This window comes from Polyergus mexicanus, unplaced genomic scaffold (assembly GCF_030449975.1).
Source record: "Polyergus mexicanus isolate NDT 795.1 unplaced genomic scaffold, iyPolMexi1.0 SCAF_21, whole genome shotgun sequence".
Lineage (NCBI taxonomy): Eukaryota > Metazoa > Arthropoda > Insecta > Hymenoptera > Formicidae > Polyergus > Polyergus mexicanus.
This window is the reverse complement of record NW_027223341.1, coordinates 724,096-751,203: the sequence shown is the minus strand read 5'-3', so window position 1 is coordinate 751,203 and position 27,108 is coordinate 724,096. Positions and strand designations below refer to the sequence as shown.

General features: G+C 33.8%; 1 protein-coding gene and 1 long non-coding RNA gene across 5 annotated transcripts in view; one reads left to right on the top strand and one right to left on the bottom strand.

The window, feature by feature from the left end:
• Nucleotides 1-27,108, top strand: part of Glurb (metabotropic glutamate receptor B) — a 107,766-nt gene that overhangs the window by 35,479 nt on the left and 45,179 nt on the right. For 2 of the 4 annotated variants that reach the window (XM_070312056.1, XM_070312055.1), the window contains exon 3: nucleotides 8,647-11,772. In XM_070312056.1, coding sequence (XP_070168157.1) covers nucleotides 8,679-11,772 — 3,094 coding nt within the window. In that variant the 5' untranslated portion in view covers nucleotides 8,647-8,678. Of the gene's footprint in view, nucleotides 1-8,646; nucleotides 11,773-20,281; nucleotides 20,713-25,150; nucleotides 26,051-27,108 lie in introns of those variants that run through there. The other 2 variants (XM_070312057.1, XM_070312058.1) reach the window with 2 other exon arrangements.
• Nucleotides 5,185-6,726, bottom strand: LOC138942100 (uncharacterized). Its single transcript, XR_011448264.1, has 3 exons — nucleotides 6,675-6,726; nucleotides 5,640-5,696; nucleotides 5,185-5,428 (listed from the first exon to the last, which is right to left on the bottom strand). It is a non-coding gene; the product is annotated as an uncharacterized lncRNA (long non-coding RNA).

Sequence of the window (27,108 nt, the reverse complement as noted above, 5' to 3'; positions counted from 1 at the left end):
TTGCAGCAGGCTTCAACATCCTTGCCACATTTCTCTGGTAAGAGCAATTTAGCAGCACTCCTCTGTTCAAATAATACGTATCGATTCTTGCTGGGAAGCAGTCAAAATCTTCGGTTATTGAGGAGAAAAAATTTTTCTTCTCGCGAATTAATTGTTTATAGGTGAAAACAGCAAATATTATACTATAATATAATACAATATTAAAAACTGTACAGATTCGTAAAAATAAAGAATTTAACGCGCGGTAGCGCATTACGTCCTTACATCCAAGTGTTACGATATCCATTGGACGTGCAATCTCGAGTCACGTAAATTGCCAGGAGGTTCTCCACTTTATTCGCTTAATTGCGCACAATTCATGCGCCCTATAAAAAATGGATAATAATTATGTTATGCGACATCAGTGCGTATTTCTTTCCGCAAAATAGCACATAAAATTCTAAAGAAAAATATATTTTTGCGGTATTGATAAAAAAAAGATACACTTAATTAATACGTACAAATTTTTCATCTTATCTTTGATGCAATAATATATCTTTGATTTTATTCATATATTATATGAATAGATCATTATTTCACATAGTTTGTATATTCGCGAAAATGATAAAACTTAGTTTTTTATCAATTAAAATATACGGGTAACGAAATCGACGAGAAACTTTAGAAGCAATTACAACATTTACGAAGTACGCTCGCTGAAAATAATAGAGAAATATCGTTCGAAATCCAATAACGTTATCTCATAATACACACAATCGTTGACCGGATCCAAAATGATGAAAATTGTTAATCAAACAATACGGAAACTTTATGATAGAATTAGATTTTATCTCCAGAAATGGAATTTCATCAATGATTAAATCATTCGTCTTGTATTAAAAGCATTGGATTAGAGATGTAAAATCTAATGCTCATTATCCAAAATCTAACTATATCTTATTACTGTGAGAGATTACACTTTTCTAAAAACTCATATTTAAAAAAAAAAATATTTTATATTTAAAATCTTTCATAAAATTATATAAAGATTCAGGACTAAACAAAAAATATTACGTCAATTATTTTCAAATTAAATAGGATACGAAATATTTGAGGACAAACATTTGACAAATCAAGATCACATTCTTTCACAGTAATAACAGCATCAGAATGATTGATCTTTACTAAATAATTTCAAGAATTCAATTTACCGACGATAGGATCAACTCTCTAATGAATTACGTATAATTTATTTTAATTTCCTTCAATTTTTTCTGTGAGAACAAATTCTTATTTAAAAAGCATACTCATTTAATTGGAAATTTAGAAAATTTATTCTATATGTGCGTTTTTTGCCGACAAGATATTTTATTATGTGTGTAACTAAACTAAAAAAATTATTATCGATCATTCTCTACAATTTCCTCTTTTACCAAGTTTGGCAGCGAGAAATCAGCGACTTAATAATTCTCGTATTCTCTTACGTCAAAATCCTCCAATGTTATAAGGAAAAAACTTGGCAAGCATGACTGCGCGCTATATCTACGAGAATAAAACTTATTAAAATTCACAAATTTTCGTTTTGAGAAACACTTCTATCTAATTATTTTTCTCTTTAACTTTCTGGTTAAGTTCATCAAAGCACGAGATAGAAATAATCGTAGAAATTTTACACAAAAATCTGATAAAACGAAAGATAGAAAGCAAAATAATTAATATTATTTAGAAGTTTATAGAAAATGATCTTTTTCCATATATTACCCCCATTTTTATAAGCTTATGTTCTCGAAAATAAAATAAAATCTGTAAATTGATCATTTAAAGATTGCGCCAAAAATATATTATACAATACAAAGAAAGAGGAGCGCGAAATTCATTAATCGTTAGAATTATTTCTTTTATAAATAACAAAAGTAAACATTAATCAGACATTTACTCTGTTTCTCATATTTTTATAGGTCTATGTTTTTAGCCGCGCTTTATCTAATCATAATTGATATCAAGATACTGGACACGTTTCGACCTTGCATCAAACTTTAGTTCCACATTGATTATACGTATCTAAAAAGAATAAGTATATTTTTTCTTCCACATATAGCAATTTCATTCGAGATAAACATTCACAGAACTGAGAAAAATTATTTCAACAAACCTCCCCCCCCCCCTCCCCCACATTTTCTCATTTGCAAGTAAACACATCTTGCTGTAAAAATTCCAACAATCATAATAGTCGTTCTGTTATTTAGTTTTCGCGTTAACGTAATGCGAAAAGTATGTCCAAAACACCCAATACAAAAATGTAGCGTATTAAAACTTTAAAAAGCTTTTATAAATCACATTGTTGCTGTATTCGAGCTATAATAAAATTATTTACCAGATAGAATAACAAAAATAAAAAATGTAAAAATAATAACGAAGTAGAGGAGATATTAATCCACGGTAATCATTGAAAAATACAAACTATAACAGAAAATATAGTGATATTTTATATATATAAATAAATAATATTTAATCAAAGAAAATACAAATTATATATCTATATAATGTAAAATAAATAAAAAATAGTTTAATCGAAAGTAAAAAAATCGATTATAATTAAAACCATGCTATTTTTTAATATCAGATGTTAAATTATTAAATAAACAATTATTGGCAATTTTCCTTATTACATATAATTATAATGTTACATGTTTATCATATTAATATAGTTATTAATTATTATATTATTAATACAGTTATATATGTATAGTTAGTAATATAATTATTTTAAATATGATTGTATTGCTTATAAATCTTCTTAATTAAATAATTTCTTCTTCAATTAAATGATCTTATTATATTTGACTAAAAGATAAAAATAGAAAGGGAACATTATAAAAGGCGCCACTGTGATTAACATTTCATAAAGTCACGTAGCGCTCGTCTTCAAATAGAAAAGAGTATTGCGCCGATTTTAATCAACAACGAAAGAAAAGCGAGTGTAAAGTCAAAATGTAACAACAGATAGACAGCACTATACAGATAAGCAAGTGACGCATCGGTGATTAAAAACAGTCGCATTATTGCCGCCGTATTGATATTTCGCAAATCTAGCACAAAGAAGCCTTCAATAATCCAAGGAAAACAATATTAAAACTACTAAAAGATACTAAAAATTACTAAAAAATAAAAAATGGAACTAAAAGTAATGTAATAGATATAATGCAATTTTGAGCCGAAAAGACATTTAAAAATTAGATTTAGAAATCTTTAAAACAATTATAAATGTATCCTTCGATATACTTTTCATTATTTCTAGTGTCCTTAATTCCGTGTCTTCATTTCTCTCATAACAGCTTCAATGTTACGATGCGAACTCGAACATACAAAGTTGCAAATCCGGTCGTCCCGCAGGGACGCATTCCTTGTCGTTCTTTTCTGCATCGCCGCAAGTATAAAAAGAAGCGAATCGTAACGAATCATTCGAAAATCCATGGCAAAATTACGAAAACGGATTGCGGCGCATATTTCCATACAGATTGATCCACGTGTTCCTCAACTAGATTGCCGATATTTTTCGGACGACGCCAGACAGTGTAAAATAATATTCGTAATTTTTAATGACAAGAAACTACGATACGAGGGATACACAATCTCTCGTACAGTAGTTTTATAAAGTCACAAAAGACAGACGGTTTTCGCATTGAAAATTGCAAGTGAAATCAAATCGCGGTGAAAAGAGCCAGTAAGAGTGATAGTCAAGGGCAGCCGTTTATTCACAATCGCAAACTCGAGCAACCGTAATTAACGCAGAAATTGCAAGAATCGGCAATTCCCGGTTGTCTTGGTAACGGCTCGCGCTCTGTCTTTATTACTATGGATCGTTGCAATCACAGGGAAACTTGGATAATTTTGGAATTGATGTAGATCAGCCAGATTGGAGCGGTAAGGCATTAAGGTTGAACAGGTATATCGACCATCTGCCTCAGCGAACGTATAAAGTCGGATTACCAGAGGCGATGGATGCATTCCCTGAGACCAATGTAGATAAAAGCACGCGCACATTTGTCTTCGTATTCAATTTATTGAAGTTCTTTCATCCTAATGAGAAATATCGGATAACGGTAAATTGCAAAATGACAATACAAGGGAAATAAATAAATAAGTATTTAATACAGTAATTCATATAATATAAAAAATAATATATATGTGTGTGTGTGTGTATGTGTTTAAACTAATATATAGCTTCCAAAAAGATGGAACTATACAGTAATGTTTTTTCTTTATTTCAATTATCTCTCTATTTCAAATTATGCATTAGAACAAAAATATAAGAATTTTTTGTTAACAATAAGCATATATATTTTTTTTAAACTCATAAATATTTTAATCTGTAGAAATTAATAAAAAAAGAAAAAAAAAGTTGTACATTTTATATGTGTGTGTGTGTGTGTGTGTGTATATATTATATCATCCTATAACATTTATATAAGATATTAAATTTTATATATTTCAAAATGGAAAGACTATCAATTTTTGACACACAGAAGATAGACGCGACATTTAACGATAAATCAATATTTTTCATTATTTGGTCGAAACGATTCGGTTCTCTATCGCAAAACCATATATTTTACTTTTATCAATAGAATCCTCTCATAGTATCGTTTGATGAAAACATAGTCGAAACCAGGCCAGATATTACCGCATTACCGGCTACAATTATCAGCCGGGACATGCCGTTAACGAGAAAAGCCTTTCAAAGGCAACACAGAGTTTCGATTAAACTTTGTAGGAGCGCTCCTCGACAAAAGAAAAAGAAAGACATGTATTTTTCTCGATACGCTAAGAAACTTACTTACTATTCGTTTCGGCAAAAGAACCGCTTGAAAAATTTTCTCTCTGACTTTTCATCCGCAACAAATTTCTGATAGTATCTGATATTTTTCTTATCTTACGATATTATTAACATCGCTAAGAAGATTATCAGTAATATCGATATATTAATATATACATATATATATATAAAAAGAAAGAGAGAGAAGGAAGAAAATATTTTTCAACTTTCACAATATTATAAATACATTTTAGAATTATGTATATTTAAAATTTATTTACTTCTTTACATACAGCAATCGACAATTTATAATTTCCTTTGCAAAATATTTAACAATTCAAAAAGATTAAAAACAAAAAGAGAGGAAAACGGAGAAAGAGAGAGAGAGAGAGAGAGAGAGAGAGAGAGAGAGAAAGAGAGGAAAAATGATAGAAAAAAATAATATAAAGCATTTCTAATATACTGCTTTTCTTATTGTGCCATTTGGTACGAACAAATGGGATTGCTCTTTCAGCGATACGGGAACGTGCAACATAAAGTCGATCGTAGCTGCAGTTTATGTGACACGTTTAACTGCAAGCTCTTGCAAAAGCGTATCATTTCATATCGCGTTTACTTATAATATTCTTCAAGCTAGAAAAGTAATAATATGACTTTTTAAAGATATTTTCTGTCATCGAGTTTTAATACAATAAGTAAAAATACACTCGCACAAGACATATAAATCGGTAAAAATATCATATCAAACAAATAAAATAAATATCACTAAAAAAATTCTACAACTTTACGATACCCTAATCGTTAAGAATTATCGATCGATGCCAGAGAGGTAAGAATTACTCACTCAATACATAACTCCTTCTTGATCTGCTTGGTCCATCCCAATACAAGTCGCATTAACCTATTGTATTAAAAGGTATTGACATTAACAAGAAATATTGACGTTTTTCTATTATCATAATTCTAAACTTTAATAATTAACAATAAAATTTATATTAAAAAGAGGTCACAAACAAATAGCATAATTATTTCGTTATAAAAGACACCAACATATGTATTAATTTTAGTAATTATATATTTTTGAATTCTTTATATAACAAAATCAATCTCATATAAAAATATCTTAAAAATATGTTTCTTAATACACACATCATACGTACGCGCACACGCGCGCGCGCGCATATTATAATGTTTTATAAATCTAATAAATATCAAAAATGATTAATTTTTTTTATAAAAAAATTGTTTTCGATAAAATATGCTCCCCAACCAAATTAAAGCATTAGAAATTGATCCAAAAAATGATGGAATTCAAATGTACGTATGTAACTGCGAAAAATTATCATGGAATGATGTTTCTGAAAGCATTTTAAAACTGGAAGACTCAATTTTCATTTTCACACTCTGTCAAGCTCTTTTTTCGACGATAATTCTTCTCCAAATAACATCACTTCTAAATCAACGAAAAATTGACAAGAAAACTTTAACTTTAAGATTATGTATGCAAAAAAAAAAATTTTTATTTAACTTTGTTTCAAATAGTTTAAAACTTGGGGTCTTCTCTTTGAAATGCTTTTTTTGAAATTAAATCGTAATTTTCTCTTAACAAATTATCGCAAGTCGAAGTGAGTAATACATTTCCGGCTCTCTTCTCTAGAAATCTCTCATATGCTGCTAGAAATTAGCATTACTCGACGTATATCACGTAGAGATGGCACGATGAAAGTTACATCTTGTATGTGCGCGCGCGTACGTCACGGTAAAGATAAGGAGACTCCACATTTTGATTCTTTCGTAGTGTTTAATAACTTCAAACCCTCTTTGTTGTGTGTGTGCTCGTTTGTATATGCCCGCGAAATGTGTATAATCATTTACTCACCCATACTCATGAAACGTAAGCCCGACCGTGTGCTACTTCCACGTGATATACCTGGATAATATTAATGTCGGCGATATATTAAAGATTTCTACTGAAAAGAGCTGAAAGTGCACTAATAATTTCAATTCGCGATAGTTTGATGAAAAAAAAAAATCGCAGCTTAATTTTTGAAAAAGAGAACGACTTAAAGCTTTTAAATTGTTTAAAGCAAAATTTTGAAAAATTTCTCTTTCTGCATATATAATCTTAAAGTTCTTCTATCAACTTTTGCCGCGATTAATTTGAAAATGATATTATCTAAAGAAGAATCATCAAGTAAAGAGCTTGACAGCTTTTAAAAACTGAGATCATCAGCTTTAAAATGTTTTCAAAAACATATTGCTCTATAATCATTTTTCGCAAAGTTACACACATCAAATTTCATTTTTTCCGCCAATTCAAAGTGCTTTCATTTTGTTGAGGAATATACTATGACACGCATAATGATATGGATAAAAATATTTCTAAAAATTTAATCCTGATCTAACGATAATAAAAAAGTTATTAATAATGATAAATTTATTAAGAAAATGTGTTAGAAAATATTGTTTCGTAGATTGTAATGCATATAATACATCAGTATGTATGGTATATTTAAATCACTTATAATTCATACGTATGTATTATAAATCGCTAACAATAAGCTTAAATTTCGAACCTAACAAGTCAGAAATAAACGTGTGTCTTGTGTAATTTGGGTTTCTGATAAATTGAGAACCAAGTACACTATTTGTCCCTCCCCTCAAAGCTTACTCACATATAATATATCGATATATAACATGCTTTTTAATATATAATTTTAAAATGTTATAATTACTCAAGAATAATGAGAGCCACGCGCGGAATTGAGAGCGCAAGTATTGTATACAAAAAAAAAAGCCAAAACGTCCGCTGTTCGCGCTTCGATATTCTTGATTTTATTCGTTGAGAGCCTTATTTTTACATCTTTGTTATAATTACTGATATATCAACAATTAAGAATGTGATATATTTAAAAAAAAAATACAAGACGTAAACATGAGTATAGTTTGCACACTTAAACGTTTAATTGCATAAATATCGTACATTTAATAAATATGCACTGGTCAGTGATATGCAGCGGTGTAAGCTCGAATATTAATCGGGTTCCTTAATTGCAAAGGGCAAACCCGTAGCTCAAAAGTAAGGCGGAATCCGAGGAGATTTCCGTCTCGATTAAAATGAGACTCAAAGTAATTTAGCAAGAGGTAATTGCGACTGATTCGTTAGCGTCGCTCGATAAATGAGGTGAGGCAAGGCCACACATAGATCCCCTTTAACTGAGCCGGGCAATGGAATGCACCAAAATTAGAGAACCGCACCGTCCGCAAGCAATAGTAAAGCATAGTTGTGGATCCGTCTGAACACTGCGTTCAAATCAAATTACAAATACCACAACAGTGTGACAAGCGACAAAGTTGTATATTTTATCGCACTGTTTGAACGTGATGGATATCGTGCGTGTATCGCGTGCGCACTGATCGTTACTAAACTGGTTAATAAACATTAAATTAATGGCCAATATCACGCTCTTTAGCTCTATTAAAAAATTAATTTCGGATACATTGTCTCTCTCTCTCTCTCTCTCTTTCTTTTGTTTTAATAATTATGTCTTAAAAAATATTATATATATATATATATATATATATATATCATATATATTATATATATTAATATTATATTTGAGTAAGTTATGGAAAGGGGGGGCAAATAATATACATCATGGTTCACAATTTATGAAAATCCCAAATTACACGTACGCTTTTTAAGAAAACGCGCGTTTACTTTCGACTTAAGTTCCAAATTGAATGCATACGTAAAATATAATATGTAAAAAAATCAACAAATTTTATAAACTAAATTTTGTAGTAAATATAATTGTAATTAACACATAACATTTTGGATTTTTTTCCAGAATTTGGCAATGATTAATGCAACGAAAAGGTGATGCGGCGAAACTTTGGTTGGATGGCCATTCTGGCCACATGGACGATCTTTCTGATTTTGAATAGCGGCTTAACTGGCGAATGGCTCTTCGATAATCTACAGATCAATAATGAATACACTTTCTATAAAGTTCACCAAGGATCAGTATCCTCTACTTTCGATAGAAAAGCAATTTACGATTCTATATTACGACATGCAAAAAAGAATTTCAAATCGAATGACCATTTGTCGATGAATACAAAAGCAGTTTTTCTGGAATTCAAGAACATGGAAAATCGCGATTTACGACTCAGTGACTATGAAAAGGACGATACGGTAGCAAACGCAATAGCTACGCCAAGGTATTCGAAAGACACTGATTCTGATAAAAATTCTTGGCTGACTAGAAAAAATGTAGCAACAAAAAACACGTGGTTATTAAACATCATCGTTATGGGAAAATCGAGAAATACAAAAAAATATAATTTTGTATCCAATCCGCATCTACCGTCCCATAAATCGAAAAATACTTTAAGGGAGAAAAGAGGTAAAGTAAAAACGATCTACGCATTCTCGAACGATCGTAAAAATGCAGCGAAGATAAGACGCGACACTCGGACGTTTGACAAGAAAAGGGAATGGCATAGGAAAAAGCACAAAGGGAAGCGAATGTTTAGCGGAGAAAACGGGGAGAGCGCATTCTTCCCTGACGAATTCACAAAGTACTCGCGCAACGGCAGTTCTATAGGGGAATTTAAAAATTCCGATATCTTAAAGTTAAAAACTATTGAAAACGCCGAGTTAAGGCGCACCGACGAGAAACGTGAATATAATAGAAACGACGAAAATTCTCGGCAAAGTTTGACGAAAAACGGCACGGATAAATTGATGTACGTGAATGTTGAAGCTAACGACGGATCTCGGATATTGGAGACAACTTTCCCAAACTATTCGAGATTAAAAGAAAATCAGAATCTTGGGAATGTGGGTACTGTTACAGACAATACACTCACGGACAATTCGCCGTACAAGCGTTCCGTGACAGTCGCCTGGACTACGTTAATCTTCGATTCGAAAATCTCAAACGCAAACAGAGAAGTTGGTAACAAAGAAAACAGGGTAAATCCCTATCATTCCCCGAAGAACGAATATTCGAAATCCTATAAAACAGATGAATTTCCAGTAAGCAAAACTTACAAACGCCACCAATATTCAAAGATAGGGCTTAAAGTCAATACAGATGCGCGCGAAGACGGAAAAGGGAACGTCGGCGATATTGTCGATTCGTTTCACTTACCGAATTCACTCGATAGTCATTTCGCTGGGGAAAGAAGCGTCAGTTTTATAAAAGATTTTTCTTTACAAAAAGAAAAGAAGATGGCACGGGAGACACCTGGCTCGCGACGTAAATATCGATCTTTTATAAAAAATATAGGTGCAAGAATAAATAAAAAAGCGACAGATCTTAACAAGTTGCAGATACGAAAAAGGACGAGAGAGAGAGAAATTATCGCTGATGCAAATTATGCGACGCGCAACGATCTTGAAACCGAACGCGATCTGTTATCAAGTAATTTATTCGCCACGGGAATCAACGGGGCAAAGTTAGAATATCCGACATTAGCGCGTATTTCAATGATGCGGAAGAGGAATCCGATGCATGCACGATACGTTAGGTCCAACTCGGACTGCGAGCATCCACGGACGACCGATTACCAAGTCCAAGTTAGTCACGCGTTTCGATTCGGCCTATGGAATGTCTCCGGTTCATCGAGGCTCGCAAAATTCAGTAAACCCCTCGACCAGAAAGCTCATAGTCGTGTGAGATATTTGCGAAAATTTGATGCGATCGATATCGCTGCACAGCCGCCGCGCATCACTAAGATAATTGATGAAAGATCGAAACGTGATGGAGAACTTCGAAGAACTTTAACCGAGAACGAATCTATCTCTCTCGATGCGACGAATGTCGGCGATAATCCGACCGAGATGCGGATGATTAATGGATATGCGCAGTCATCGGGCGAACCTACGGATGAGTCGGGATTAGAAAACATCAGAATTAGGAATCGGGATGGAAATCATCCTGACATGCATGAAGAATCTGGATTTTATTCACGAAGTAGCGGTATCCATAATTCAAAGTATCGACGGTACAAACGTCACGAAGTTCGAAATTCTCTGGGGAATCCGACATCAACTGAGGTCGATAGCGAAACGTGGAAGACGTTCGATACGATAAGACCAACAACATCGAACTTTCTAATTAAATTTACAACCGATCCATCCGTTTCGGTCACTCAAGCAAGTAATATGGATCGGATATCAACTAACGCGAATTTTCTCACAACTGTGAAAACACTACCGTCTTCGGGATATCGACAAGTCCCGAGAGAATGGCAATCGACTCCGTCGATGACTGTCGATTACGAGTTACGACATACAAATGCTTCGGCGGGAACGGATTCCAACGGATCTGATTCATTAGAGACAATGCTAGTAGATATTCCGAAAACATTCAACGTCAGTTCGATAGACGCGTCGGCGTTTCTAATCAAGACGCTTGATCGATCGGCAATCGCTAAAATAGACAACTCCGTTATTCTGAAAGAAATTTCCTCGCCACCAGAAATGAATCTGCAAGTATTCAACGCAACGAATAGGAGCCTCTTCGACGTGTCGTTAATTGAACCAATTAATTTACGAGAGATATACGGAATGCATGGAAACGGCTCGATCATCTCTACAATCGAACCGTTTCCTCAAAGGAGCATCAATTCCCCTCGAAATGTCTTGGAGGACATCACGACGGAGAATGTCAATGATTCATCGAGCGACGACGCGCTCTCCGAGCAGTGGCCCGTAAAGCACAGCGCGGTGGTAGAAGGTGATCTCGTTCTCGGTGGACTGATGATGGTGCATGAAAGGGAGGACACGATTACATGCGGACCCATAATGCCTCAGGGTGGCATACAGGCACTAGAGGCTATGCTATATACGTTAGATAAGCTCAACGATCGGGAGATTGTGCCGGGCGTCAAGATCGGGGCGCACATACTCGACGACTGCGACAAGGATACGTACGGTCTTGAGATGGCGGTGGATTTCATTAAGGGTATGTAAGCGTCGCGGTGCCTGATTACATACTTATTTATGCATATTGCTCGTAATTTTATCGTTGCACGTATGCGTGTTCCGTATAACAAAATTTTATCACACGTCTTCTTTTATCAGACATAATGACATCGCAAAGCTCAAGGCATGAAAAATTTATAAATCGTGCAATTTTTCTCTCTGTTTCTATCCCTTGCTATAAATTGATTCGAAAAATACGGCAATGATCTTTCTGACAAAATCTTTCCGCAATATTATCTATTCTCGTTTTAACTTATTTTTTATTATTGTTTTCTTTAATTTTTACTAGCACTTAATTCTTATGTTTAATTGCTCTTTTTCACATTTTATATAAAAACTAACTTGAATTTTATATAAAAACCCTTAAGATTAAATTTTTTTTTGTTTGCTAAAATCGAGCAAAACCTTATATGAATATTGAGTATTCTTCGAAGAGAATTCTCGATATACCGCAGCCATTTGATGAAAGCGTTATGACGATGCGTTCCTATAATATCTTGGGAGAAATTTCCAGCCAGGAAATTACGCTAGCAAAATCACCGCGGCGTAATTTCTGGTAGAGCGAACTTGTATTGACTTATTTCGCTATCGCCTTGATGCAGCGAAACTGTTAGATTTATATGCTTGAGATGAAAAGCATATATGCATATACATTAAAAGTAACACTATTACTTCTTTTGAACGCGTTTATTTGATGGAGAATAGAGAGGAATTGCCTTTAAAACTGGTTTCGATCTTTATTAACATCTATGAATAATGCATATTCGCGATAGATAACTCCGTTTGTTTTACCGTTTTAATTTCCTCCTGCGCATTAAAAAAAAAATAAAAAATAAAAAATATAATATTGCAAAAGCAAAAAATCATAATTCTAAATTTATTCAAACGGCAAATATATCTTTATTTGAGGCGTCAACAAAGATTGTAAATAGCAAGAGCAACATTAGCTAAGGCTACTTTTATATTTAAAGATAGGTAGGTAGGTAGGTAGAGAGGTTTAATATTTATCAAGAATAAATAAAGCGATAGTAAACATCAGCAGGCCAACGTTCTACGTTCTTGAAAAGGTATGATCCGCTGTCGGTAAGCTTTCAGTCGAGAAGGATCCATCGAGCTTTTCGTGTCATACCGACGATTTGACAGAAACGCGCGGAAACGCCAGCGTATGATAAATTTTAAAAGATTTATCTTATGTTGGCGTTTCTGCGCGTTTTATTGCTAACAATATAACTGTAAAAAATACCGCAGCAATAGACGTTGATGATTTGTACTATAACATAGAGCGCCTTTTTACTTTTCATCCGATGTGCCTTTTAACTTTCAACAGAATATTTCTTATGAAATATAGAATCTAACGGAATCTCGCTATGAAAATTATATATGCGCATTTATTATTTTAATATTAAAATTGAATAAATCATAATTTCATCTAACGAATGATGTATGATAATATTTTGATCGTGAGATAAGAATGTGTGTATGACACATTTCTTCTTCTTCTTCTTCTGAAAGATATTGAAATTCTGAAAATTTTACAACGCGTCGAGTTTTCGCAAAAATATCACTTTGAATTAACACATTCGCTTGCTTTTGAGGCAATATGTAGAATCATTTGAAATTCAAAATAAGCAGTCGCTGCATCGTGGAGTAAAAATTTCTCCGCGCCGAACTCGACAAAAGTTACGCTGTAAGAAAAGTGACCACGAGCTCGTGATAACGGCCGAGAAATTAAAGTCGTTGTATTATTCAACCGGAACCAATACGGACTATCTTCGCCGCGCAGAATACGAATTTTCTATTCAGCTCTCATATTTAATCTTGACCCAGGTTAATAATTGCCGATGAACGCGAAGTACTGCTGTATCGCTGCGAGCTTGTGTTCTACCAGCTGACACCCCCAACTCGTTGATATTCACGGTAGTAGTAATCGGTTTTATCGATACTTTCGCGAAAGAGGGACTTAAGCGGCTTATACAGACGCGAACATAACGTTTGTTCGAAACGAGACCATGAAAACTCGCCAAAAAATAATATACACGATACACGAAAAGGATTTAAATAAATCTTACCGAGCTCTTGAAATATTCCAATAAGTATATCAGCTGATCATTTAGGGATATTAATGTTTTTTTCATTAAAGAAAATTTTTAATTTCCGTCACTGATATATTCGACAAAATTGTCATATCCATTTTTTTCATTTCTTCACATACATAATAATGCTGTAAAATTATTTAACATTTATAGAATAATTTTATATGAGCATTCTTCATAAACATCCCTACATATACGTCAAAGATAAATATTTAAAGCAATATTGTAACAACAAAAGATAAAGAATAATACTTCGTGTAATCCGTAATAACACTCTTAACATAAATTTTATAACATATAAATATGTATATATATACGCACACAATTGTTTATACAATTCGCTTACTATATCATAAATGTGTGAAATTTAATATATAAATAAAATTTCACACATTTATATATGATATAGTAAGCAAATATATATCATATAGACGAAAATAGCTGTTGAAGATAAACGGATTGATTCTACATATTTGAACGGATAATTTTCAAACCAATAGATTTTTATAACCCGTTAATTAATATTGTATGCCGAATTTGCCGTTGAGAATGTCATGAGCAGTGCGGTCTGTAATTATTATTGCATTCGCGATATAATCGAACTCTGCGTATATAGAGCGCATCGCGAAATTGCTAATACAGTGCGATTGTCACATGAGAGATATTAGCCGCTTTAAACGATACTTGAAATTCGAAGTATCGTTAATGAAATACATGAAAAATTTTCTTTAACTTTATATCGTATATATACAATACAATACTTTGCTATAATATTGCTTTAACATTAAATAATTATAAATTAACATTAATAAATATGAATATGCAAAAAATGGAGAAATATCTCAACAATTTTCATTTTCATTTACTTATAAAATATCTTAGTAAAATGACTATTAAAGACTTGGAAAGTTATTAACGACTTAAAAAGACGAACAATTTAAAAACACTATTTTTCAGCGCGTATTCAACCGAAGTACTCCAACCAATAAAAGATAATGATAAAATCGTAGCAATCGCATGGAAATGACAACTTTCGTATGTTACTTACTCGTATCTTACAATTAGTAATTATCGCGAGAAGACTATTAAACTATGTGAAATAAATGTTCAAAAGTTACAAAAATAAATTACTCTCTTCTCGTATATCTAATTTAATATATATATATATATATATATAAAAAAAGTATCTTTTTAATTCAACCACTGGCAGAAACGCACCGTTGCTATTCAAGCTTCCTGCCGAATTGTGCATTCGTGTGAGACTACTAGGATTCGTATCTGATGGGCGCACGGCGAACGACGTCGTACCCCGTTGTCATTAGAACACGGCGGTTTTTGCGTTCGGACTGCACGCGAGCTCTCGAGATAACGTTACTCCTAGTAGCGAACACCGCAATTTGTCACGACTTGCTTCCCGACGAGCGATTTAAAAACAACATTTTTCAACGTACGGTTCAACCGAGGCACCGCCGCAGTAGGAGATAATGGCAAAATCGAAGCAATACCGCTGTACCGCACGGAAATAAGCGCTATAATAACGATTTTATGAAAGTTTAATCGCACTGGAATATCACCAGCGACGAATGGTATTTTTGTCTCGCAACAAAAATTTATAATAGAGAACTTCACTCGTGACAAAGAATCTGCGAGATTATATATCTGCCTCTGTTGAAAAATTTATTTCTATAAGTATTAAACGAGAATGCTGATAACAATGCCGTATACCAATCGAGAAACGATTAATATATCTTTTACGATATTGCGAAAAAGTTCGTAAAAGACGAAAAAATGTAATATAGTATAAATTTGATGAATCTTTAATACTGAGAATCTTTAAAAACTACAAAAATTTAAAAACTTCGATCAAATTTTTATAAAAGGCGGTAGATCAAGAAAAAGAGAGAGAGAGAGAGAGAGAGAGAGAGAGAGAGAATCGCAGCTGTTTGATGTAAATTTCGGATATTGTCAGACTTTTCTAGAAATGCTAATAAACGCGTTCCTCTTTTTCTCCTACAAGTCTCGAGTTGTTGATCAATGTTACGGGAAAGCTACGCTGCGGTAGAATATTTAAACGCGCGCTCGTGGCCGATATATTGGAACATCAAACGCGCTCTTGCTTCCTTTGTGTGAAAACGCCAACATTGTGTAATATACCCTTATATCTATTTTTCGCTATTTTTCGAAACTTTCATATCACTTGCGTCATCACTTTCAGCAAATATCCGAGAAACTCTATCTTAATATTACGTAAAATCATTTAAACGAATCACACGTACAATATCACTGCAAATATCACATCTGTTGATATTTTCCATACGTATTGCGAGAACGTACTCGGGGAGTCAATTTGTAAAACAAGTTATCCTTGCAACAATGATTTGTAAATTTAATTGTATCTTGAAAAAATTTTAATGAAATTAAGCAGCGAGAAAATGCATACGTTCGCGTAAAAAATTTAAAATTGACATTAAAGGAATTGTTAGTATAAAGAATTAAATCGATAAACTTTTCTCTCTTATAAATTCGTTATAGGACAGGATCATATTATGGCGCGTAGCTTCGCAAATAAAAACCGCAAGGATTCATTAACCAACTAGCGTCTAACGAGATTTAAACTGGAGCTTTCGTAAATTAGTGCGATATACGTAATGGAGCTTTTTTGCTAGGTTTAGTCTCAATCACAGACAAAGTGCTTGTTACAAGCGCTTTTCTCATAATTTTAATCTCATTGCTAAATGCAATGCAAAGAATCCTGTGTGAACTAGAAAGAAGAAACAGCAAAGAACATATATCAAAATGAAGAATGTGTGTAGCAGATGAGTTTGCACGAGAAGAACTAAAAGTAACGGATGTACGCTGTGTATGTACGCGATTGCAATGTGCATCGCAATAAAAAAATAGAATTCACTCGACAAAATTAAATTAGTAATATAAATTTCATTGTCTCTAAAAAATATATAGAAGGATACGAGGACTGTTTAATTATCGAAATACCAAAGCGATATATCTTTCTTTTTAATTTAGAGAAAAATTTTAATATATTTTCGATAAAATATAAGGCATGTGTTGCATAAGAGTTAGTCAATGCCCGTTATTCTACGTTTTCGCAACAAGAAAATTCAAAAGGACAATTGCAGAAAACCTGTATGTTTAATACAGCGCTATTTAGAATCAAGATTGTATTCAAAATGAATAATAATAATAGAAAAAGAGAATAATTCTCGAAATGGGAAGAGTCATTTCTCATGCTCGTTATGTTAACGTTGGAGAATCGTGACTCGGTGAAAGCTAATCCGAGAGGCAAAGATATTCTTAACAAATCACAGCCGATTGCACGGTTGCGACCCGGCATTTAACGAACTTATCTCGGTTCGCCTCGAGAGAATTGATCACCAAGATATAAGACTTCCGGCACGAATTTCCGAAGCCACCTCGGTTAGCGCTCCGGCTAGGTAATCTCATAAGTAACTGCACAAAAACACGCCTAATCCATTTTCCGCGGCCATGATGTATTAAGCACGTGATCGCTATCGTTAGCCTCCGTTTTGCAATGCCGCTCAGTGCACATTCGCAACTTTATAGATTTAACGAACGTATAGCGCATCGTTTTATTTCCGTTACTCTTTATTCATAGCTGGCTCCGCCGTCATCAAGCGGATCAAACGACGCATCAAAAAAGTTGTTCAATCTTCTTTCATAAAAATATCATGGTAACGCATGCGTCAATTTTTGTTTGCGCTATCATCCCTTTTCGTTTACGCTTTGCGCGCGGCAAGCTGCACATTATCGAGTTACAATGTACATATCGTATGATTTATTGCTAGATTTTAGTTACGTCTTTTATTTTTATTACTTTCCAAGCTTCCACGTTATATGTAAAGGCCGAAGCCTTTTCGTTCAATTTTTTACATACACGATTTTGATAGTATCCACCTTTAGGGATAAACTTAATCGCAAGAACCATATGCAAACTCATGCATCAATTATATCGCACGGGTCTGCACACTGTTTTATGTATATACGTATTTTTGAATGATTGTACAGTGCAATAGATCCGTCAACTATTACGCGTAGCGGGAGCAACTTCCGTACCAAATTTCGGGGCATAACTCGGCGCGAAACAGATGTTGTACAATTGCTCCCAATTTCTCGATAAATTAATCGCAGAATTGGTGCAGCGCCAGATCGGGCTAACGCGGTCGCTATTGGTCATGGTTTTAGCGTCGGTCACCGAAAATTAAAGCACGTTGCGGATTTAAAGACCGTAGAAACGCGATTATAGATCGGAGTATCCGTAACGGAGTATCTATCGCATTGATCGCGACGAATTCTGAGATGTACGTACGAATTGATACTTTAAGTGGATACGATAAAATCGCACACTCTCAGACAGGATTTCTGATAACGAGACGAAAAAATATTCTTGACATATTTAATCGTATCACAACCTTATGCGGTATAAAAATAAAACAATTTTAAAATTAAATCAATAATTCCTTTTCTTCTCTCTCGAATTAAATAAGATTGTCTTACTATTTATTTGTCTTGCATTTAGAATAACTTGATGTTAGATCGCTAAAAATTTCCATCTTCATCTTTGTGAGAAAATTAACGGGATAGCACCAAGAGCATTTTATTCTAGATTTAAGAATTTTCCATTTAAGATATAAAATATTCCTTTTTCAATAATAAATATGATTGTCGCTATATCGATCCTATTTTATGATAGATTGAAGAGTAATAGCATTAGATCCGGAAATCTTTTCTGTGGGCGAACTAAATTAATTTGTCGATCTCTCAGCGATTGATACGTTCTAACGAAATAGCTGAATAACTCTTCTCTTCGATTGAGATTCTCACTTATCTTGTCTCCTCTCCAATTACTATCCCTGATCATGACATCGATCGTATCTCGTTGCACAACTCGAACTTTATGTAACCGTATCTCGTACAATGTAATGGAGAGAGTTTCGATTTCGCAAAAAAAAAAAAAAAAAAAAAAAAAAACTAAATAATACTAAGGTATGGCAAGACAAAGCTTATTGCGATGAATCGATATGGCCACGATTATTATTCAATTGACGTTTTTTTTTTTTTTCTAATAAATGAAGTTCCAGATTCGTTAAAATAATAAAATTAACCACGGCATACGATTGAGATATTTTGCTGCGCATCCTATTCTATTTTAAATAGAATTGTGCATTCAATTTCCGAATTATTATGATTGTTAACTTACACATTATATTCTTTGCAATAAAGATTTTATTTTTTTGTATCAATCATGGGTAAATCATTGGTAAACATTGGAAAATCATACGTGAAATCGTACTGATAAAATGATAAAACGTTTGAAACGTATTGCAATGCAGATCACATAACGACACAATTTCTGTCGCGCTAGTGTGTCGAAATTGTTCACGTAATGGATAAATCATGATAAAAGTCGAATAACTAATATTATAAGAAAATGGACAATAAACAACGTGAAAAAAATATATTTTTTTTTAAAGCAGATAACGATTATAGTAAGCGTTGATAGAAGCTAGCACCGCATACATTATACATCATCGTGTACGTTAATTAACGCGCTGTTTTAACTGGATAAGGTTGATACTTATGATATCTCACGAAATACGAAACTTCGAAGAAGATACTTTAAAACAGATATAATTTATTATTACTAAACGAGAAAGAAAGAGAAGGGGAAAGAATAATCAATAGCTCGTATAAAGATAATTAATAAAGCTTAATTGTATTTATATCACTCACATATAATATTAACGCAAATATATATTCAAATATATTTGTAAATATGTATTATATCATTTCTCATCGTTACGATTTAATTAAAATATAGAAAATACAGAAGAATATTCTTTTCGAATATATTTATATATAAAAAAATATTCTTCTAATCTTAAAACAGATTTTTGCATATTATTTTCAAACTTTCGAATAGTACTAAAAATCTCTTTAAACTGAATAAAAAACATACCTTTCTTTTATAAATACTAAACGCTATTTAGATTTTAATCAAATAATAATAATATTCTCGACACAATTCTATTCAGATCAAAATATTGCACGATGACACTGAGGCCACTATGATAATCGTTTGAAAAAGATTAGCGCAGATCATTATTTGAGGCGACAAAAAAGAGGAGTCGTCAAGACATAGGGAAGAGAAAGAACCTACGAGAAAATGGTGAAAGGAGAGGGAACGAAGGGTAGGAGAAGAGGATAGTAGGAGGGTTGATACGTTCGAGGAGGGTAGCGTTGATGCAGTCGCACCAGCCAGTCAGTGGCTGCTACAGCACAGGAACGCGCGCGCGTGCTCCTTTTCGAAATGTTTCCTTAAACAATTTTCGCGATAAAGCGCCAATTTTCGTTGGAAGATATGACATAAAATTCGCTCCAATTGGCACAACAGTGATTATATAGATAATTGCCATCTTTGCTCGTCGATGAGATTTCTCATTTCCTGCCGTTCGCGATTCCGACACGTCGATGGTGATCCGCATGGCATTCAAGTGACATAAAAAACGGCAGCTTTTTGCAAAGTATTTTAAAATTCGTAAAGACTTTGCGTAAAAGTCAAGTAATGTGGACGGTAAAATGTGCACGGGATTAATTGTTACCGCCATAAAATAAAACTTCGGCGAAGACGAAGACATTAAGTAATTAAATAGGTGAACGATAATTAGGAAAAAAGCTACATTTGAAGGCAAAAGATCCTTTCGAATAATACCAAAAGCTCTCGGGCTTGCAATTCGATTGCACATTCATCATACGTTTGTGACATCGATGATTTATCACTGCGGGATCAGGTATATCGCTCGCCTATATCGATCGCCTGTTAAAATGTCCTGTATTATTCGGGCAATTATTTATCCAAGTTGATTCGGAAAATCATTAATAAAGAAATGATTAGTATAAAACAATTAAGAGAAAAAAAAACAATGAAATTGCTTCTTTATACCGTATGGGTAATAATCATTTGTTTGAATGATTATTTAATTTAACTAGCGTAAATGCAGACTTTCTCTTTTAGCGACTTTTCTGATATTACAAAAAAAATTCGCAAGAACATTAAACGGTTCTTTTTGTGTACCGAGACAAAAAATAAGTTTTCCTTTTTTTCCAAGCAAGAATAAATGATGTCGAGATGAAATTGATCAGCTTAATCGGTTTTCGAGCCCGAGATTTTCGCTCGATCAAGCGATAAAAGATGAAATCAAGTTTATACTACGTAACTTTTTCAATCCAGCTTGTTTAAGTTCGATACGATAAAACATCGTATGCGCGAACAATATGCTACATTTGGAAATTCAATTATAAATAAGAAATATTATTTTACAAGTAATGAGGATTCTGTCATATACGTGTTGTGCAAACATTTCTTTTCCATTAGCGCTATACTTTATGAGTTTAAGTTACTCTATTGTAACATGCTGTAACACATACTGCACGAGTATACGTCGCGTCTACGACAAAAAGATTACATTATAACGACTGCAGCAATTTTATTTCGACATGTAAGTTCTTGAATAATTCAGAACAAGTTTTCGATATTATCGTCGCCATATATATAATTTTAAATAAATTACTTTCCTAATCACCTTGACTATAATACAATCTAACTCTTTTTTGCATAAAAATATCATTAAAAATTTCATAAAGGCTTCATAAAGTCAGCAGCAGCGACAGCAAAAATCAACAATAAGTAAACTTTTTGTCTTACTCTCTCCAATAGCTTTAGGAAATACAATCCGGAATCCTATTGAGGTTTGAGCAATTTATGATTATAGTTTGAGTACGATGTAGATAGTCTATTATACCTTACATATAGCCCTGAATTATATCGCGCGATTGCTTTGTGACACATTTAATGCGAGTTCGATGAAGATGCTTGCAGCATTTTCGCCCATTTCGGTCCATAAATGGATGATTTTGCAATTATCGTTAACTCTACTGCTTAATTAGGTATAGGATAGTTGATACTTCGAAAATTATCATAAATTATCATCTATTAAACGTTTTATCTATTTAAACCAAGCCAATCAGCAAGTTTACCGATGCAATTGTAAATAACGATCAATTCAAGAAAAATAATAATTTTAGTCAAAATGCATCTCAAAATAGTAAATTAAATAAATTATGTTTCATATAGGTAGTTCGAGAAAATTTAATTATGTAACATTATCTATATATTATATATATATGAGAAATATGCATATCACAAATGACATATTGCACAATATTAGAGAGAGAGAGAGAGAGAGAGAGAGAGAGAGAGAGAGAGAAGTCATATATTGTATTTAATAATTAGATGTGAACAAGTTAAATTAAGTTACATTAATTATACTACAAATATAGCTCTCTCTCTCTCTCTCTCTCTCTCTTTCTCTCTCTTTATGTATAAAAGCTTTTATATATTATATATTGACTATAAAACAGAAATAGTGAAACTTATTTAAAAGTATAAGATCTCGCGAAAACTATAGAAATAAAATCATTCCATATCGATTTCATCCTTTTTTAGTTGAGCCCTTTATTCATTAAGTGCTTTACCAGACATTAATTGATGAAATCATTCAATATTCGCGTTGTCGTCAACGATAACTGATCACATAATACTGATTTGTTTGTAATTGCACAGCAAACTAAGAATGAAAATCAATTGATTCGACGAACCGATGTTTCGCAAACAGTGTAAATTTAGCATCCAACGAAAAACGGACGCACCATTAATAAACGGCCGAGGTGCTCGTATTGCCGTCAACGAAATCGACTTTCCAGTATACTACAATATCGTTATCGTTATTTATTAGTTTATATCGTGTTCGCACAGCTAAAAGCGGCGCTGGATATTATTGAGAGAATTTTTCTCGGATTATAAATAAAATCACTCGCAAGATATTACAAAATAGGATTAAAAGGGCACAAAAAGAGCAACTAATGCAATTGCGTAACTCGTAAATTCGCAATTATAATATTTATTACGATCATTTCATAATACACAAAAAGAGAACGCAAATGTCAAACTTTTAATTGAAAGAATGCATATATATATATCGATAGTATATCAATTTTTTTTTACAAAAATAAACAAAATAATCGATTACATTATTCATGAAACGCACAACCAAAATATTTTGAATAACAATTATACATTATAATAATATTGCTATTATACTACTACAATAATATAAAAATGATGAAAATTAATGTTAAAACAATTAAAACAATATATATGAAAGTTTGATAATAAACTATCGCTCCCCTTTTGCTTAACCAATGTCTATCTAATAAGAATATTAAAATTAATTTAAATATAAATTTGAAAATTTGAAATATAAATTTTCAAGTTTTACCATCTATTAAGATGTTGTTAAACTCAATTTGCCAAAACATATATTTTGGATATTCAAATTGTGCAGCTATTATAAAATTTGCAAGAAAGAAAATTCATAAATTTAATCCAAAAAAGACTGTTTTTCATTTTCGTGTTTCTCATACAAGCTACACTTCCTGTTTTTGACAGCCGTCGCCCCATCCTTTTCTATTCTCTTCATTATACACATACATAGTACTGGGCTATATATTGTAGAAATGGTGAGCAACAGGTCGTCTAGGAATGACACTTGGTCGTGTTTATATCGAACGATCGCGCGTGAATATACGAAGGGTTTTCAATGAATCAGAAGGCACGTCAGCGTGCAGAAAGAAATTGCACAAGAGCATAATTCCGACGCGATGCGGCGAGGATATCGAAACTTCCGTCCGGAGCTTGAACCGCGCAACAGGTATGCACATATCCCGCAATAACGAATTACAGCCGATCTCGATTCTATAGCGATCATTCGTCAAGAACTGAAAAGTTCGACAGGAACAATGCGATTTCTGGCGAACGTAACCGCGTCCAAGTTTTTAATTACAAAGCCGTGGTAGTCGTTATCGACGTGCGACCGCATGTCCGCCTATCTAGAATTTCTCGACCATGCAACGTGGCGCTTCGTGACCAAGCAATTTAAACTTGCGGCTTGCACGATACCTGTGGGTTCGAAGCTCGAGAGACATATCATCAAAATATTCGATAACGGCCGTCGCGTATCTGACGGCGTTGAGTAACGATCGTCTGGATACGAATAACACTTTGTTGCATACATATATGAATACTGTCTGTAACATCTGTTGTCCGTCCGTCTCTTATTGTACAATATGTACTTGAAATATATAAGGGAGGAGGGAGAGAATCGTTAGCGCGACGAGTTCAAAGTTTTTTTTTTTTTTTCGTTGCAATGTTAATAGATCACTTATCGTAACGATACGCAAAACATTTGTTCGATAAAATGTGCATTGATTATAATCGTCCATAAAAGATCCGGATTAATGTTGGATTGAACACGGAAAAAAAGTGAGAAAAGTGGTGTTGGGTAATAGGTGATAAATATTATCTTTCGGGCGTCAAAACGCGGACGAGAGAGAGAGAGAGAGAGAGAGAGAGAGAGAGAAAGAGGGACGATAAGTCATAATGGAAACAATGGCGAGATCCAGGTGAGCGATAAATCCTTTTCGACTCTTGTGCGTAAATGATGCGGCTCGAATCGATAAACGTTTTGACGTTTAAGCGCGTTAATGCGCTACACATTTCATTGGCCACGTAAAAAAAATGTTGAAAAAATACGACAGCGTAAAGGTCACGCGTCAAACTGCATGAAACATAGAAGGGATGCAACGCCGAGAAAGGCAGGCCCTATGTAATAAATGCAAACAGAAGATCACGCGCAGTTTTACAGCGACACGTATGCTGCATCTGCACTACCAAGACGTGCTGTTACATTTACTAGTGGCATATGTCACACACACACACACAGTATATATCTTCCCTCACGACACACTGTATATTATTATACCTTTCGTGTGTAGCTCGCGAAATGTATCTCAATCATTGAAAGACTCGTAAATTTCACTCATTTATAATTGTGTTAATTTTAATGTAATCATTGATATTTTCTTTGGAAATATGTCTCTCCCCTTGTTATCAGCATCTCTAATTGAATATAATTAAATAGATATAAACTAACATCATCATTGTTGAAATAATAAAAATTTAAATGAATTTTTTTTTAATATCCAAAAGATATTTACGAGACGCGTTTCAAATCATTATGTATTGTATAAATTACGATAAATTACGTATTTATTTTTCAACATTAATATCTTTTATCTTATATCTCAACTAATATCTTAAAGTGTCGTCAGAAAAACAGGGCGCAACATTCAACCTGCTAATCATAATGTTTTCGCTCACCTTTGACATATACGTTGTACATACGAAATATGAAAACCGGGATCAATCGAATCTATCCAAAATCCACACTGACATATATTCTCATCGATTGTGCGCAAGACATCCGTTCTTTCGTTCGGGGCTTGCCCGTTGATATTGGTAAGGAAGAGTAGCGACGTAAATCATCGTGAATTCAAAGCCCGAGGCGGACGAGGGAAATATCGAAATCGCACGAACAAGTTGAGGCCGAAAATCCGCGAGAGACTAGCAACAAGCGACATAACTTCTCGATTATGACGTCATGAAGTTTCTGCTCCTGGCGCTATTGAGCTGCATTTGCTCGGCCGACGATCGACGCTCGAGATCTACCAAACAATGGACCAGAAAGATCGACGTCGCGAAGATCGAGAATGTCTCGCGGATACGCGACTTGAACTACTTGAACGGATACGTGGACACGATAACGGATACCGTGGTGAGGCTGCGCCATCACGATCGCGTACCGAATGTACCTTTCCGCGGCGACGATGTAGACCTACGTCACGATCAATCCAGACATCCGATCAGGCATGGACATGGTCAATTTCGATCGAGGAGGACTCCTCCGATTGTTTGGCCTGTGAAGAAAGAAGCGGTGGTCGAAGGTGATGTCGTGTTAGGTGGCCTGATGATGATTCACGAGAGAGAGGACACTATTACATGCGGGCCCGTGATGCCTCAAGGAGGCATACAAGCATTGGAGGCTATGCTCTACACGTTGGATACCCTCAACAAACAAGAGATCATACCGGGAGTCAAAATCGGGGCGCACATACTCGATGACTGCGACAAGGATACGTACGGTCTCGAGATGGCGGTGGATTTCATCAAGGGTACGTATACATGTTGAAATATGACGACGAGCTTTGATACCAGTAACGTTATATTGTATTGTACATACTGGTATACTTTTAATATTCCATCTTTCTGATATAAATCTTTCTGATATAACTCTTCCGTGCAAAATGAGATAGCAAGTTAATGAAAACACTTGTGTTTAATCTTTACATTATTGGCTCTGTTCTTTGCAGCTGAACTGGCTGCACTGATTCAGAGTTTATCTTTTTCTGTCCCTATTGGAAGGAGAAGGATGGGCTCTGAACTGGCGCAGCCAGTTCAGCTGTAAAGAATAGACCTAAAATTTCAATGCTCGTATGTAACAGTCAAACACCAGAACTCATCATTCTTATCTTTCATTATCGAGATTCAGTAAATTCTACGTATAGATTCGATAAATTACAATTCTCTTTATCAAATACCATTTAATAAATAAATTTATTATTTTGCACTCTCGTAACGGATCCTGTAATGAACACATTGGCTTAAAAGAAGATACATACGCTCTTCACAAAAACCAATATATATCAATATATGACACGAACGTAATATGTTCTCATCGAAGTTGATGTTTGATGTTAATAACACATATTATTAGTACGTTATTGCCAGAGTGGTATTCAACAGAATTGTTCGCACACCACCATTGTATCGTAAAGTAACACGACATAATGTCGATAACGACGTTCAACGACAGATTACTAATATACTACCGCGATAAGCTCCCTCTTCATTGTATCGACTATTCGCAATAGAATAAAACGTATTAGAATAATTTGATACCAGAATTTATCATATATCACATATTCGCTGCACGAATTTACATGTATTTTCTAACTCGGTTTACACACACACACATATTACGTGCTTCATTGCATATTAAATGCATATAGACTTTCCGAAGCTACTAGAAACAGATTCAAAATACACCAGAACAAAGTTTCATATATGTATAATGTACAAAGTTTTAATCTGATTAACACAATTGAGTAAATTACATGACCGATTCCCAAAATGTTACGTTTCCAGAGTTTACGGGAAAAGATAAAATGTT